Source organism: Chlorocebus sabaeus, chromosome 3 (genome assembly GCF_047675955.1).
Source record: "Chlorocebus sabaeus isolate Y175 chromosome 3, mChlSab1.0.hap1, whole genome shotgun sequence".
In the NCBI taxonomy this organism is placed as follows: Eukaryota; Metazoa; Chordata; class Mammalia; order Primates; family Cercopithecidae; genus Chlorocebus; species Chlorocebus sabaeus.
Window position 1 is genome coordinate 61,654,629 of NC_132906.1, and position 18,122 is coordinate 61,672,750.

At 36.5% G+C, this 18,122-nt stretch overlaps 1 protein-coding gene across 1 annotated transcript in view; it reads left to right on the forward strand.

Annotated features, from left to right (window-relative positions):
- The window catches only part of NDFIP2 (Nedd4 family interacting protein 2), a 70,337-nt gene that overhangs the window by 27,368 nt on the left and 24,847 nt on the right, over window positions 1-18,122 (forward strand). The window contains exon 2 of the mRNA XM_007960664.3: window positions 9,179-9,344. Within this exon, the coding sequence (XP_007958855.1) occupies window positions 9,179-9,344 (166 nt within the window). The remainder of the gene's footprint in view (window positions 1-9,178; window positions 9,345-18,122) is intronic.

The following is an 18,122-nucleotide window of genomic DNA, read 5'->3' on the forward strand; positions in this document are numbered from 1 at the left end:
TATAAATGCTTCTTATCAGATCTAAAGAGTCTGTAAGGTCTGTGTTGATTTTAATGGTAATGAGGCATGTCCACTCCCTCTTCTCATCATGGCCTGAATTAGTTTTACAGGTTAACTTTGGAATGCCCTTGGCCAAGGGGAGGAGTTGTATTAGTCATATATATATATATATATAGAGAGAGAGAGAGAGAGAGAGGTTTATTAACTCACACAATCACAAGGTCCCACAGTAGGCCTTGCATCTGCAAGCTTCAGTTTTCAATTTTGGGACTCAGAATGGCTCTTCTTGCTACTCAGCTTTCCAGACCAAATAAATATACATGAAAGAGATGTAGGCAGGGCACCTAGGCCAGTCTCGTCTTTTCATATTTTTCTGCCTGCTTTATATTCTAGCTGTGCTGGCAGCTGATTCGATGGTGCCTACTCAGATTAAGGGTGGGTCTGCCTCTCCCAGCCCACTGAGTCAAATGTTAATCTCCTTTGGCAACACCATTACAGACACACCCAGGATCAATACCTTACATCCCTCAGTCAAGTTGACACTCAGTATTACCCATCACAGGAGTCCATTCAGATGGTTGGGGGGCTTAGAATTTTATTTTTGGTTTATACTGACTTGCATAAAAAGTTGTCCCTTTTGTGACCTATTTTTTTTTTCATATATTTTTAAGAGTGTACTTTTTTTTGACAGGTGGAAGTCCTGTATATGAACATTTGCTATTATTGCTATGTTGTAAGTCACTGATGCTTTTTTCCATCAGTGTATTAAAAGTGCTAGGCAGTTAATCCCTAATCCACTGACCTTAGCCTGCTCTTTGATTCTGTGATGGGAGAAGGTGATCCTGTAGTGATTTTTTTTTTTTTTTTTTGACCCTTTTTACTATTGGCTGTGTAGGAGCCAAGGGAAAACTTCCCCATTGCCTTCTGAAAGTTCTCTGAAAAATCAGCTGACTAAAGGCAGATTAATAGGAAAAATGGAGTAAGAATTTATTAAGATGCACACGGGAAAACCACGGAGTGATTACTGCCAACCTAACAATGGATTCAGAAGCTTATATACCATCTTGAATAGAAAGAATGGGGGCTTGGATTGTGGCAAAAGAAGTTATAGTGGCAAAACAGGTAATGGGATGGAGAGAAGAGGAGGACTTGGCTATCAAAGGTGGTCTTGTTGGCCGGGTGCAGTGACTCACACTTGTAATCCCAGCACTTTGGGAGTCTGAGGCAAGCGGATCACATGAGGTCAGGAGTTCGAGACCAGTCTGGCCAACAGAGTGAAACCCTGTCTCTACTAAAAATACAAAAATTACCCAGGGTGTGGTGGCACACACCTGTAATCCCAGCTACTTGGGAGGCTGAGGCAGGAGAATCGCTTTAACCTGAGAGGCAGAGGTTGCAGTGAGCTGAGATCTTGCCACTTCACTCAAGCCTGGGCAACAGAGTGAGACTCTGTCTCCAAAAAAAAAAAAAAAAGTGGTCTCAGTTAAACTTCCCTGGATTGGACAAGGGAAGGCCCTCAGAGAAAGCCTGGCTGCATCAACGTAGATTTTCTCTGTAGATGGAAATCTCCCACAAAAGATGGCTTTTCAGGGCTACTTCTGTTTGCAGGCCCTCTGAATAGCAATCTCAAATTTTATGTCAAAGCCACATAATTTGGGGTAAAATAGTTTGATTTCCTTAGCTCTCTCGTCTAGCTATGGTAAGCATGGCCGTCACTAAAGTAGTAGTTATTATAAAGGCTTGGGTGATGTGGGGTTGGAATTTACATTCTTGTTTAGGATACGTATTGAGTGACTTGTAGTTTTCAGAAACCATTGTTTAATTTTGTAAACTTTTAGGGGCACATATTTACTTACTAAATTATGGTGACTGCTTCGTAACAGTTGAATATGAAATATTTCAGGTTTATATATGTAAAGCACTGTGGGAATCGTAAAAATCTGTGAGGTGTGTAATACTGAATCTTGATGTATTCAGTGCATATTGCATCCATTATTTGACAAGCTCCCACTTCCATGAGGGAAAAACTCTACGAGGTTTAGAGGACAGTATATTTAATGGGAAACCAATTCTATGCCCTAAACTCTGTTACCTGATTTAGGGGATACCAAGATGAACAAAGCATATTTCCTAAATATCAAAAGCTTATGATCTGATTGGGAAGGCAGACATAATTCCCAAATCTAATTAGAGATGGCCAGGTGTCCCTAAGCCCCCAGGGACTCAGAAAGCAGCACAAACTTGCGAGTGAATGTTTCCTGGAAGGAAATGGTTGCAATTAGAATTTACTAGTTCTTGTTTTCTGTTCTTCTCCCTAAATAGTTTTGCTTTTAAAACCTCTTAATGTTCAGATTCTGATTGCTGAATATTTTGATATTTTTCTATGCTTTAATGTGTGAGACCTCAGTCTTTTATTATTATGTATATATTCTTTGCACAATTTTACTTTGAAACTTTATTAGCCACCCAAATTTTGACGAATTTTTGGTACATGCAAATCAGAAACTTTCTGGAGAATCTGTCAAAATGTCCTTACTTAATTTGATTAAGGAAACAAAACCTTTGATTACTAGTTACCATTATCATTATATTGTCGATGGCTTTGTTGGATAAAATACTAGTATGTTAGCTTGTGAAGACCAAAGCACTGGAATATTTTGAAAACTTGAAAATTTAAATAGTTTTATAAATTCAAACACTGTCATTTAAAATGTCTTCTGCTTTAAAAAAATGCATTGAAGCAGCCTTGTTATCAAGCACATGGACTTGCTGTTGCTGCCTGATGGATGCACAGAGACCCAGTAGTGTGTGGAACTGGCTTTTGAGAAAAGAAAGGCTTTATTACAAAACTGGTAAGCGAGAAGATAGGAACAGATTCAAAACCGTGTCCCCAGTTTAGGCTTTAAGGCAACTTTTAAGGGATCAGAGGGCCGGGAAAAGGATTTAGGAATGTTGGCTTGGCAGGGTCTGATTGGAGAGCTGCGAATTTGACCATTTGTGGAAAGGTATATTGATGTGGATTGTAGTCTCAGATCTTCCAGGCCAATGGACCCCTGTTTTTGGTCACATCCCAGTCTTCTTGGTTCTGAGGGGAGGATTCTTTGGTTGTGGGGATTGTTAGAAGTCAAGCTTTTTCTGTTGCACATGCCCAGGCTACATGTCTTGCAGTCTCTGAATCTGTTACACCTAAAAGGTACTTGACATTTTGTTATTGACAGAGTAGGCTCAGTTTGGGCTGGTCCTGTGGTTGTAGCTTCTCCATTTTGGTTTCTAAATTATGGTCTCCAAGCCACTTAAGGAGGGAAATCTTAAAAACTAGAATCACTCTGTGTTGTCATTTTATTAAAACAATTTGATGAAAACCATATTTGTCTTGGAAATTAGCTCAATTAATTTATGTGAATATTAAAATGTGCCATCGTCTTTAATTGGATCATTTTAGGTTACCTTATCACCTAGCTTTGACCCAGGTATCCTGCACAGGAGGAGAGTCATGCTGGTTGGGAACCAGTTGTCATGCCAAAGGAGTATCCTGATTAATGTAGTTGGGGTTAGCCTTGGAGTAGGGTGGGCTAATTCCCACAGAAATTACTGTGGACTTACAATGAAAGAGTTATGGAAAGGATTTTAGGGAGACAATCACATGTCTACTCTGTTTAACACACAGCATAGTCGCCAACAAATATTCAAAAAGTTCTGAAATCAAGATATTGTACTGTGGAGAGACACAAACCCAAGTTCGTTGCCAGACTTCAAAAAATGCCATCTTTTAAAAGTAAACTTAAAATATATCTAACACATATTGTGATATAAAACTACAAAAATTGAGCTGAACATCATCCCATGATGAAACATATAGACATTAATGACATACATTGTGGGCTTTTCATGATAAATTGATGGGAGCTAGATTGTTGGATTTTCAGAAGACTTTGAGAGGGTGAGTGGAGTCCAGCAGGGAGCAGCGTCCTTGAAGATAGACAACCTTAGAGGGAAAGAAAGCATGAGAAGGTGTCAACCCAGCACACTCAGATGTTTTCTCTCCTTTATGTTGGTTTTTTCTCTTCTCTCTCTTTTTTTTTTTCATTAAGGATTAGGAGATCAGCAAGCCATATGTTCAGATCATATTGACCTATTGACAAAAAGTCATAATTGTAGGACAGATTTGTAAATACTTTTTTTCTTAGATCTGAGTAAGGTAAATAGAATTTTGAAGAGAGTATGTTTTTGTTGATATTTTGTAAGATTTCAAGAAGCATGTCTCTCCTAATTAAAGGAGTGTAAACACAACTAATGAATGTGCCATAGAGAGCATGTTGTGTTCCAGGAGGGAATCTTGGTATTTAGTATATTTATGTTGCAGTTTTAACACATGAAAAGAAAGTTGACCAGAGTTGTGATTCTTTTTTAAATAGAAATTTAAATAAGATCTTTATTCCACCCGTTTGACTTCTTTGTTCCTTGGAGGTCTTTGAGAAGTTAATGTTCTTCAGCCCTCTCTCCTTTATTAGGTTGGTGCAAAAGTAATTGCGATTTTGCCATTAAAAGTAATGGCAACATATTAAGGAAAGTAGTACTAACTGTTAGAGACGTCAAAATACTTGTGGTTAGCAAGGTTTTTCTCTCTCAGGGCTTTCCATCTTATGTCATTATGACTGGTGACCTATATTATATTTTAATTTTAACCAAGGCTGAATCAGAGTACTTTGGGGGACTTTTATTTAATATTTTCAGAGTGTTCAACAAGACAGACATAACCTCCACTTTTGGAGAGCTGTTACTTTAACAGGGTCTCCCTGTGTTGCCCAGGCTGGTCTTGAATTCCTGGGATCCAGTGATCCTCCCATCTTGGCCTCCCAAAGGGATTACAAGCGTGAGCCACCACAGTCAGCCAAGTTTTTTATTGAGCTAAAATTTGTCTCATTGCAATGACACTTATTCCTGGATCTGCCCTCTGATACTAAATATAGTAATAATATGATAGTATACATATTCATAGGCTGTTTAGATCACTTTTTTTTTACTACTTTAAAAATGATTTGTAAAAAATTACAGTTCTCTTCCTGTAGGTCTAACCTACATCCAAATTAAAACAGAAAAGAAATGAGAAGAGGTCACATTGCTGGCTGACCCACCAGGCTCTAATGTAGTGCACTGCTTGCCAAGCAACACTTGATAGCACATCTGCACAGTCTTATCTTGGTACTTTTAGAGAACATTCAGTGAGGTCTCTAGCTTCTCAAAAGCAAAGCATCCAGTTATTGCATTAATATTTTATCACCTTAAGATAGAATGAAAGGTTATTATACAGGATAAATGCCAATAAAAGTAAAAGAAACAATCTTTATACACTAGAAGGCTGTGCTTCCAGCTAGAGTTAATCATAATGCTTATATAACAAGTTTTATATAACAATGCTTTAATAACAAGTTTTCTTGTTATTAAAAACACTCAGTATACATCTGTAAAGACTAGCTACAAATGCTTTTAAGACAACTCTGTTGTCATTTTTTTTCTTAAAAAGAAAAAAATTTCGGTTCATTCACTATGCATCTTTTCACCACCCTGGTTGATATATTAAGGACAGTTTAGTTTTCATGTGCTATATTGCCCACATTTTTTCAAGAGACTCATAAGTAGGAAAAGCTGGAAGCTTTTGAGGTGATGTTATCAGGCACAGAGCTTAGCGCATCACGGTATACAGGTAGGTCCCCTCCTCTCCTGCCTCCCCCTCCTCCCTTTTTGCTATTTAGGTGATTGTTAATGAATGTCAAATGGAACCATTGGAGAACATGTTTAAGAGAAATTATTCTCAAATGGAATTGTCTAATTTGATAAATATGATTTTCTTTTAACCCTTGTAATGAATTTGTTTAAAAGGCAATCAAAGTTGGTTAATTCATAGAGTCAGTTTTATTGCTGGCACAAAGATATCAAAATTACATAATATTGTTTAAAGTAAATTGAAAGTTATATATGCTGCAGTAGGTTGAGGTCGTTGACTGAGTTAGTGAGTTTTACTGTTGATGCATGGCAATATTCACATATTATAATTTTGTCAAAACCATAGGTGTCAGGTAGGGCTGTTGAAATAAATTAGGGCATGTTTTATAGGCTCCAAAGCTTTATTTTGGAGCTTATATATAAAAGTGTTTGTAGTTATTCCTTTCATTTTAGTTATTTGAGTAAATTCTGACAGTGTTTGAAAGTAAGTTGGTCATTCTGGGGAGCACATTTTCGTATTTAATGTGGTAAAAAGTGTTTTTTTGTGAGAAACTGGAAGAATGCTGTTTTGCATATAAAGCTCGCTGTATCTACATTTGCAGCTTTAATAAGAAATGTGGAAAAGTGGTTTTCCCTTTTTGACACCTTCACAATTAATTGTTTAGGTGATATTAACAAGTAGATATCTGTATTGTACTTTTATTTGGCTTTCCTTGCTCATCTAACATTTTTGGTCTTAAAATATTATCACTTAAAGATAATTAAGTGAGGAATTCTCCTGGGTACCATGTAGTAGGAAGACATGGGAGACAGATTGTAATACCAGGTGCAACATGTCGCTAGTCAAGAGGGTGGTCATTTAGTGCCTACTTGAAAAGTGCTGCAAGAAATATAAATTTCATAAGGCTTATAATCATAAAATTCACTTATGTTTATTTGGTTTTAGAATTCAATTTATGTGAATTGATTTAATTATGTAACTCTTAATGTTATGGTTGTGGAAAGAGTGGTCTTAGTAACTTCAGAAATGATTTTAGGCATGATTGTGACAGTTTTGTTAAGTTATAATACATTTACTATCTCACAAAAATGTTTTGCTAGTGTGATCATTTACCAAGACATGGAAGAGCAATGTATAGTAAATTGACCTCTTGTTTTACTTTGCATTTATTTATTTATTTTAAAGATGAGTGACTACTGACTGGATTGTTAGAGAGTACCGCATAATTTCTCTTTGAGGTGATGAACTAAACTAAATAAAAGGGAAGTGGGAGAATAGTATTTGTTAAATCCTTTAGTGTGTTGGTTGTTATATTAGATGCTTTCCAAATATTATTTTACAACCCTATGAGGATTTTGACTGCATTCAGAGCTAATAGGTGAACACTGAGGCATGGAGAAAATTTTATGAGAGGTCCTAAATGGTAGAGCAAAAATTTACATGCTGATCTTTCTTTTTTTGTTTTTTGTTTTTTTCTTTTTTCTATTTAAGACAATGTCTTACCTTGTCATCCAGGCTGGAGTGCAGTAGTGTGATCACGGCTTACTGCAGTCTCATCCTCCTAGGCTCAAGTGATTCTCCCACCTCAGCCTCTTTAGTAACTGAGACTACAGTCACATGCCAGGCCTGGCCAATTTTTGTATTTTTTGGTAGAGATTGGGTTTCACCATATTGCCCAGGCTGATCTTAAACCCCTGAACTCGAGCAGTCCGCCTGCCTCAGTCTCCCAAAATGCTGGGATTACAGGTGCAAGCCTCTGCGCCCAGTCCAACATGCTGCTCTTTCTAAATTCCAAAATTCATTTTCATTTTTCTACTTCACATTCAAATTGGTATGTATACTAGTTCTGACAAAATTTATTTGGGGGATTATTTTTAACATTGAATTTCTTAGAGTAACAGGAATAAATCAAAATATGAAAATTAAATAATATGGAAAACTAGTAGTTTCTTTTGAAGTCGAGATTCCAGTTTTAAAAGTATTTTAAAATTTTTAGTAAGACTTTTTGCCAAATATATTTAAGGATCAAAGTACTTCTTGATGAATCACTTTTTATAGTTAGTATTGATGCCTTTGACTCATCTTAGTTTGTCTGCATGTAGTTATTACCAGTTCCTGAAGAATGACCATTTCAAAGATTACCATAAGTAAGCAAAAGGTCTTCAGTCTGCTTGGCTTTACTTCCTTACTTTACCCTTTCTTACTGTTGTGACGTTTGGCAAATTAGTTTCTGTACTCCCTGTTTGTTTATTGTTTTTCTTTTATTGGTGATAATAACAGTCTCTGTCTCCTAGGATCTCCTAGGTTGTTGTGAAGATTGAGTTAAGTGATTAAAGATTTCAACATGTTATTAACATTTATTGAACTGTCAGTGAATTTGTTGAGATGAAGAACATTTGCTAGAGTTTTACATACACATCAACTCGTTTTGCTTTAGTAATTTTTTTGTTGGTTTGTTTGTTTTTGAGATGGAGTCTCGCTCTGTCGCCCAGGCTGGAGTGCAGTGGCACAATCTTGGCTCATTGCAACCTCCACCTCCCGGGTTCAAGCAATTCTCCTGCCTCAACCACCCAAGTAGCTGGAATTACAGGTGTGCGCCACTACACTCAGCTAATTTTTGTATTTTTAGTAGAGACAGGGTTTCACCATGTTGGCCAGGCTGTTCTCAAATTCCTGGCCTCAAGTGATCCACCTGTCTTGGCCTCGTAAAGTGCTGGGATTACAGGCGTGAGCCACTGCGCCCGGCCTTGCTTTAGTAATTTTTTTTGTACTTGGGAAAACCTACTTAGAGTACTCCACATTTTTAGAATGTTTATCTGTTTTATTCCATTTCATTAATTCAGCTTTCATTTCTAATTATTCTAGATTCACACATTTTTTTCAGAAGGCTCATAAGTAGGAAGAGATGGTAGTAGAGATGGTATTGTGGCTATGTTATTAGGATTTTTGCTTTTCTTTGTAGTATGCAATAACTATTGTCACAATTGCATACTTCCTCTTTCCTGTAACACCAAACCTCCTTCTACAGTCTCTCTGATTTCAATAAATGGCTTCAATAGGCCAGAAACCTTGGAGTCTTCTTTTGGTACCTGATTTTAAAATTACAGTAGGCCCCCTTATCCAAGCAATGTGGTAGACCTTTGATATCTACTGTAGGATCATATCAATTTGTATCTATTTTGAATCATGATATTTTCTTTATAAATTCTTAATTTGAACTTTCTCTTTATTGTAAAGAAACTGAAAATTCTGAACTTCTTAATAACTAAGTCTTTACAAATTTTTTTTCAAAAACTTTGAAATACTAATGTGATTGTGTATACTATCTAAAAATGCCATTTTACTTTGTGTTTGACCAAAAAGTGATCCTGTGTCTGAAATGATAAAATTAGCCTAAAATTTAAAAAATAATTAGCATTACATGAATGTTTTCTTTTTCTTTTGTTCTCTTAGCTTCTTAATGAAGAGGATAACTCGGAATTATCGGCCATAGAGCAGCCATCTACTTCAAACCCAGCACCACAGATTGTGCAGGCTGCCTCCTCAGCACCAGCACTTGAAACTGATTCTTCCCCTCCACCATATAGTAGTATTACTGTGGAAGTACCTACAACTTCAGGTATGAAACAGCTAGTAATGTTTTTATTAGTTCTTTTTTATTTTTTGACATTTTGGTGTTGTGTACTTATCAAGTCTGTTAATGGACTTATAAACATATATGCACATGGATGTTTATACGTGTGTATACATACTGTGTGCACATATAAATATACAAATATATATACACATATATATGTATATGTATGTATATATGTGTACATAATTATGTAGCCATAAAACAAGATGATGAGTGTGAGAATGTGGTATGTGTGACTATAGGTGAAGGGTGTGTATAGTATTATCCCATACATATGATAATTCTTGAATACAAGTCAGTAATTCCTGTTTGCTGCTGTTCATCTTATTCAGGTCACTCTAAAGAACTAATCTGTTTTTCTGACTACAATTTTTATTTCCTAAGCAATGATAAATTATTCAGTTTGATCACTTTTGTATACCAGTGTGATTTTGTATACTCTCTGATGATTGTTTAATTTTGTATGTGATTATAACTTCTCTAGTCTAATAATTTCTAAATAAATTCTAAATAACTTCTCTAAATACTTTGTATACTCATTATGAAAAAATTTCATTTTAAAAATCAGTTACTGAAAAACATTTTAACAGTAAAAATTTTTCACTGGAACTTTTCATCTTATTCTGTAGTTAACATCATCTACTGCTCTCAAATTACTGCCAGCTTTCTCTGGTTACCGTTTTTACATTTGGAATGTGTAAATTCAATATTTCTTCTACCAAATTCATTTACTTTTTTTGTGTAGTTACTGAAAATCATTTTTTCATGGTGTCCTCACTAATGAAATTAATACATGCTTACTCCTTTTATTTGTATAAAATGTTTATTTGATGAATATGCTTGCTCATTGCCCAGTTTTATGCAGTTTTTATGTTGATAACAATTTTGTCTTTAAGATTTAACAGCTGGTTTGATGCCTGTTAAAATTTATTATATGCTAAATACTTCTTCAATATTTTACAAATTTTCACAATATAATAATAAGACTTTGCTACCTTAGATTTAAAAAATTAATTTGACTGTAATTTTGAAGAAAGAAAATGAGTTGTTTTCCCACTGATGTTTGTCTGAGTAATGAAAGATGCTATGAATAATTTTAAGAGTGAAATTGTGATCCCTTTGTTGTGACTACCATTGCTATTGCTGTGTAACAAACTACCCGAAATGTAATAGAGTAAAATATCAATCATTTATTACTGTTAATTCTTACTGTTCTGGGCATGGACTGGGTTGAACTATGCTATTCTCTCCTAGAGTCTTATGTGACTGTTGTCTGATGGCGGCTTGGGTTGGAATGATCTCAAAAGCTTCCTTTTTCACATGTTTGGTGGTTTATACTGGCTTCAGCTAGGACCACAGCTGGAGCTACTGGCCAAGACAGTTAAATGTGGCTTCTTATTGTGGCTTGCACTTCCTCGGTAGATGGTGGCTGTGTTCCAAGAACAAGCATTCTGAGAGAAAGTCAGATGGAAGCTGTATCACCTGTTATGATACTGTCTCAAATGTCACATGGTATTACTTCTGCCATATTTGGTTGTTAGAAATGAGTCACTAAGTTTAGTCCTTATTCAGGAGGAGAGGAATTCATTTCTACTTCTTGATGAGAGGAGTTTTAAAGAACTTGAAGACTAACTTTTAAAACTGTCACAACTGCATACTTACTCTTCTCTGTAGCACCAAACCTTCTCCTTCTACAGTCTCTCCTATTTTAACAAATGGCTTCAGTATGCCAGAAACCTTGGAGTCTTCTTTTGGTACCTGATTTTAAAATTACAGCAAGCCCCCTTATCCGAGGGAGATGTGTTCTCAGAACCCCAGTGGATGCCTAGAACTACAGCTAGCACTGAGCCCTATAAATACTGTGTTTTTTCTATACATACTGTTTTTTCTTTGTTTTTGTTTTTGTGTTTTTTGAGATGGAGTTTCGCTCTTGTTGCCCAGACTGGAGTGCAATGGCGTGATCTTGGCTCACTGCAACCTTCACCTCCCGGGTTCAAGCAATTCTCAGCCTCAGCCTCCCAAGTAGCTGGGATTACAGGCATGTGCCACCACACCTGACTAATTTTGTAATTTTAGTAGAGATGGCATTTCACCATGCTGGTCAGGCTGGTCTCGAACTCCTGACCTCAGGTGATCTGCCTGCCTCGGCCTCCCAAAGTGCTGGGATTACAGGCATGAGCCACCGCGCTGGCCCATACTGTGTTTTTTTTAATACATACATACTTAGGATAAAGTTTAATGTATAAGTTAGCCACAGTAAGAGATTAACAACAACTAATAATAAACTAGAATATTTATGGCAATATACTGTAATAAAAGTTATATGAATGTAGTCCCTCTTTCTCTCTCTTGGAATACCCATTCTTCTTCATGTGATGATATGAGATGATAAAATGCTTATATGATGAGATGAAGTGAGGTGAATGACATAGGCATTGTGATGTAGTGTTAGGCTACTATTGATCTTCTGATGATATGTCAGAAGGGGGATTGTCTACTTCAGGTGATCCTGGACTGCAAAACCATCACGATATCGATGAGTGGGGATCCTTGATAATTGAAGGTTATTTTGCTGAAACCTTTTGGAAGAACGTTGTAACTAGAAGTTGTTGTCTCTTTTTTATTAACTCGTTGAAGTGTTGCTGCAGAGGTTGTAGTGCTTCAGTGATTATTTGGGTGACTTTGATACTATGTCCCATTAAGGATCATATTCAATAATTTTGACATTTAATGTCTGTGCAATTTGAAACACTTCAGCAAATTTTGGTAACGGCCTCATTACTGATTCTGCTTCATTTTATTTTTCGTCTTCCTCTTCCTCTGTAGATGACTCTAACTCTTCCATGGCCTCATTTATTAACACTTCTTGATGGCCTTCAGTTATGACCTTCTACTTCTTCATCAAGGATATTGGCAAATCCTTCTCTACCAACTTGTCATGCTGTATGATTTTCCTGACTTCTCCATTGATCCCCAAGAAGCCTTTAAAATCATTCATAACTTTGCTCCAAACATTCTTCAAGGAGACATCTACAGTTTCTGGTTTTAATTCATCAGTTGCAGCTTTGATGAATGTTACTGCATCAGCAATAGTGATTTCCAGCGCTGTATTATGTCCATATTAGGGTCTGCATCAATTGCTGATCAAATGTGATTAAATACTAGGCAAGTATATGTGGCCTTGACAGACCAGATGATGCACTGGTCAAGGGACTGAAGCAATGAGGTTATATTTGGAGGTCAAAATAAAACCTCGACATTTTCATTTTCATAGCAAACAGGTTCAGGATGGTCAGCTGCATTGTCTGTTATTAACAGGACTTTAAATTTCAACTTGTCTTCTTTCAAATAGTTTTTCACTTCGAGGATGAAGCATTGGTGGAACCATTCCATGAACAAGACAGCTGTCACCCATACTTTCTAATTATGTTGCCAGAATTTTGGGCAGATAATTTTTCATTTTTTCTTTGAGGGCACATGGATTCTTCACTTTGTACAGTATGCCTGGCTCTGTCATATGCCCTGCAGTGTCACCACACGGTACCTGAGTTAATCTGTCCTTCCACGTTTTATACCTTAATGCCTCCTTTGTGCTTTGATAAATGTCAGTTCTGTCAGGCATCTTCTCCCAGAAGAGCCCAGTTTCATTGCAATTGAAAGCTTGTTTGGATGGTGTCCTTTCTCCTTAATCAGCTTCTTCAACTCTGCCAGAAATGCGACAGCAGCTTCTTCATTAGTAGACACAGACTCTCCAGTAATTTTTTATTTTTTAGTCCAAACCTAATCCTCAATCTGTGTGACCATTCCTTATTTGCAGTAAATGGCTCAGTGTCTCTGGTTTCAGGAGATTCCTTGCTGAAATCTTCGTATAGGCTCAGTGCCTTCTGGTGCAACACATTGCCGTCAATCGGAACATGTTTCTGCTTGTGTCCTTCACATACAAATTAATTCCTCTTCCATCTTAACTAAGCACTTATCACACACTGTGGCCAAAACTTTTGCAGTTGGGGATGTGACAGCAAAACTAGCACAAATTTCTTTTTCCTTCACAATTTCACAGATAGAAGATTCTTTTTTACTGTAGATCTTAGCAACCTCAGCCAACTATTTTTTTTTTTTATTATACTTTAAGTTCTAGGGTACATGTGCATAATGTACAGGTTTGTTACATATGTATACTTGTGCCATGTTGGTGTGCTGCACCCATCAACTCGTCAGCACCCATCAATTCGTCATTTACATCAGGTATAACTCCCAATGCAATCCCTCCCCCTTCGCCCCTCCCCATGATAGGCCCCGGTGTGTGATGTTCCCCTTCCCAAGTCCAAGTGATCTCATTGTTCAGTTCCCACCTATGAGTGAGATATTAAGGCAAGAACTTTCACTTTTTCACTTAAAGGTAGCACTTTATGGCTCTCTTTGGCATATCTGAATTGCCAGCATCTCTACTCTTGTGTTTTGGAGCCATTATTAAGTAAAATAGAGTTACTTGGACACAAGTACTGCATTACTTCAATCGTAGATTTGATAACATAGAGTGCTAAATGAGTGATGGGTGGGTAGTGTTGACATCATGTATACAGTGGACAAAGGGATGACTCACATCCTGGCCAGGACACAGTGAGTTGGTGTGAGATTCTATCGTGATATTCAGAACAACGCACAATTTAAAACTTATGAGTTGTTTATTTCTACAGTTTTCTATTGAATATTTCTGGATTGCAGTTGACCTTGGGGTCACTGAAACTGTGGAAAGCAAAACCATGCCTAAGGCAGAACTATTGTATATGGTTTTTCTCTTTTAATTTTTGATAAAATGAAATATATTATTATATGTCTTTAAGCTAGTCCATCTCTATATTCTGAAATACACAGTTTTCATGCCATGTTCTAATCTCTTCTGGATTTAGATTTGTGAATATTTTAAAGTTTTTGCAATATTAGTAAGATCTATAATTTTATGCTCTTAGCAGATGGAGAGAAGAGGTGGAGCTGCTAAAACTTCAGACAGGAGATGCTGGTAGTTTGGACTAGAGTGCTGGTGGTGAAGAGTATGTGGATTCAAGCAATATGTGGGAAGTAAAAATCAATGCCTTGGTGACAGATTGGATAAGAATGAGGGAGAAGGGGTTAAGAATGGTGCCCAAGTATCACTGAAAAGGAACAGGTTTGGGATGAAGATCAAAATGTTATTTTTTGGCCATGTTGAATTTTAGGTGCCTTTGAGAACTAAAGAGGAGATAGCAAATAGGCAGTCAAGTGATAACAAATAGACCCACATCAAATAAGCCTGAAATTCAGAGGAGAGGTTTGGGCTAGAAATAAATGTTATAAATCAACTGTGTGTAGTTGGTAGTTGAATTCTTAATGCATGAATGAAATAGCAAGGGAAAGAGTAGAGAGGAGGAAGAAGTTGTCTATGTTGAGGAACTACAACATTTAACAGTGAGTAGGGGAAGATTAGCAGATCAGGGAAAGAGAAGCTGGAGAGGTATGAGAAACACCAAGATAGAATCATCTAAGGACCTTCAGGAGAATGAAGTTAGATAAAGGGTAACAGGAGAACCTTGAAGACTAGCAACACAAGTAAAGAAGAACTATTAGGCAGGTAGGAGAGGACTCTGAAAAGAATATTCTAGAAGCCAAGAGAGGAGAGAATTTTAAAAAGAAGTGGCTGGTCAAGAATTTAAAAAGATTATACCTAGCACTTACTGTGTGCTTACTGCATACCTGCCCTTTCTCCAGGTTCTTAGGTATATAGCTCATCTGATTTTCCAGCCATCCTGAGTAAATCACATCTGTAAAAATGAGGTTCATTTTACAGAGGAGAAACCAATCATGGAGAATTAAATAACTTGCCCGTGTTCACACAGCTTCTCAGTGGTAAAGACAGAATTTGAACTCAGATGTATCTAATTCTAAAGTCCACAGTCATGTTTTATAATTGCAGTGTCCTATGATTTTGGCTATTTGAAGGTCATAGGTGACTTTTGCCATAATGGTTTCTTTAGAGTGTTTCGAATAGAAACCTAGCATATAATGGGTTAAAAAGCTCACAGGTAGGGAGGAAGCGAAGACAGCAAGTGACTTTAATAACTAACAAATGGAAGCATCACACATGCTCAAAATAGGGGAATCATTAAATACATTTTCAAATAATAGTATGTTTAAATATTGCATAACCATTAAAATTAGGTTTTTTGAAGACTGTTTACTGATATCACACACTTTGAAACAGCAAATTTAGAAAGTAGAATATAAAATGACATACATGATGTGATCCCCATTATTTAAGAAATAGATGAACATTTCCATGTAAAGGAAATTCCAAGATATGTTAAAAATAATCACTTAGTCTGGATGGTATAGTAATTGGGTTGTTTTCACTTTCTTTAAAGAGATATGGTCATATGCTGCATAACAACATCTTGGCCAGTGACAGACTGCATGTACAACGGTGCTGAAAAATTTCCGTCACCTAGTGATGTGGTAGCTGTCGTAAGGTTGCACTACTCAGTGTTTGTGGCAGTGTTGGTGTAAACAAATCCACTACGCTGTCAGTTGTGTACAAGTCTAACACATACAATTATGTACATTATATAATACTTGATAATGGTAATGACTATATTACTGATTTGTATATTTATTAATCTTAATTATTATTTTAGAGTGCATTCCTTCTACTTATAAAAAACACATTAACTGCAAAACAGCCTCAGGCAGATCTTTTCAGGAGGTATTCCAGAAGGTGTTTGTTGTCATAGGAGATGACAGCTCCATGTGTGTTATTGCCCCTGATAACCTTCCAGTGGGACAAATGTGGAGGTGGAAGACAATGATATTGATGATTCTGACTCTGTGTAGGCCTAAGCTAATGTGTGTGTTTGTGTTGCAGTTTTTAACAAAAAAACTAGCCATGCATGGTGGCACATGCCTATAATCCCAGTGCTTTGGGAGGCTAAGGTGGGAGAATCACAGCCTAGGAGTTTGAGACCAGCCTGGGCAACTTGGGGAAACCCCGTCTCAACAAAAAATACAAAAATTATTTAGGTGTGGCAATGCACACCTGTAGTCCCAGCTACTTGGGAGACTGAGGTGAGGGAATTGATTGAGCCTGGGAAGTTGAGGCTGAAGTGAGCCGTGTGCCACTGCACTCCAGCCTGGGTGACTGAGTGGGACCTTGTCTCAAAAAAAAAAAAGTTTAAAAAGTTTAAAAAATTTAAAAAATAGAAAAAAGATTGTGGAGTAAGGATATAAAGAAGAAAATATTTTTGTACACTGTACAGTGTGTTTGTGTTTTAAACTGTGTTCTTATAAAAGAGTCACAAAGTTAAATTTAAAAGTTTATAAAGTAAAAATACAGAAAGCTGAGATTTATTATTGAAGGAAGAAAAATATTTTAAAATAAATCTAGGGTAGCCTAGGTGTACAGTGTTTCTAAAGTCTATGGTAGTGTATGGTAGTGTCCTAGACCTTCACGTTCACTCGTCACTCACTCACTGACTCACCCAGAGCAACTTCCAGTCTTCTAAGCTCCATTCATTGTAGGGGCCTATCCAGGTAGGCCACTTTTTAATATTTTAGAACATATTTTTACTGTACTTTTTCTATGTTTAGATGTATTTATATAACACAGATACTTAACGTTGTGTTGCAGTTGCCTAGAGTATTCAGTACAGTAGCATGCTGTACAGGTTTGTAGTCTGAGCAATAGGCTGTATGCCATATAGCCTAGTTGTGTAGTAGGCTCTACCCTCTAGGTTTATGTAAGTACACTCTGTGATGTTCCACAAAGACTAAATTGCTTAACACATGTCTCAGAATATATCCGTGTTAGTAAGTGATGCATGACTGTATTTTAAATATGAACTGTGCTAGATTTTGCAGAGATTATATTCTCCATTAGGTCACTTTTTGGCTAGTTTTTAATAGATCTGAGCAACGTAAATAATAATACATGACATTTGTGTAATGCTTCACAGTTTACAGAGTCCTCTTGAATACTCTTCTATTTTATCCCGTAATAGCAAGTAATAGCCCTGCTGTGTCAGTTTTATGGATGAGAAAGTGGAGCTTTATAGTGCTTAAGTGATTAGCTTGAGGTCACACAACTTCTAAGAGGAGGATTTGGAGCTGGAGCTCGCCAGACTTTAAATCCTTTTGTTGAGAACTACTCTCTTAAAAGGGTAGAGAAAAATAAGTAAAATTTAAAAGTGAAAATTAAAGCTGTAGCAATTGAGTTTTCCTACCCAACTTTCATCTATTAGTGGTAGGGATTTTTTTTCCTGTCTCGAGTATTAAAACCTTTCAAAAATTTACATCCTTGTTACTATGAAAGATCACATCTCGTTGGATAATGTGTGCCATTGTTCCAGTTTTTAAAATTTACAGTTTTAATGTTACTACCTTAAAATTTGTAAACATTGTTTTTACTTAGATTTTGCTTCTACTCTTTCAGAACTAAAGAAATCTGTTTACTTGACCACTTATGTTTTTACATTCTGATAATAAATCTTTTCTAAGAATTTGACTCTTGTCTCTTGTGTTTGATAACATTCAGTATTATACTGCTAGTACCAATTCCATGTGATTAGGTTAAAAATGACCTAACTTCAGGTCCTTAGCTCTTATTGACAGCACTAAAAATTGTTTTAAGACCTATATGCATGAAAATACAGTAGAAGTATTGCTAGAGTAAAATGTGTTTTTAGGTTGGAAATGCAAGAAATTCTGTTAGAGAAAATTGTAAACAAATGTAAA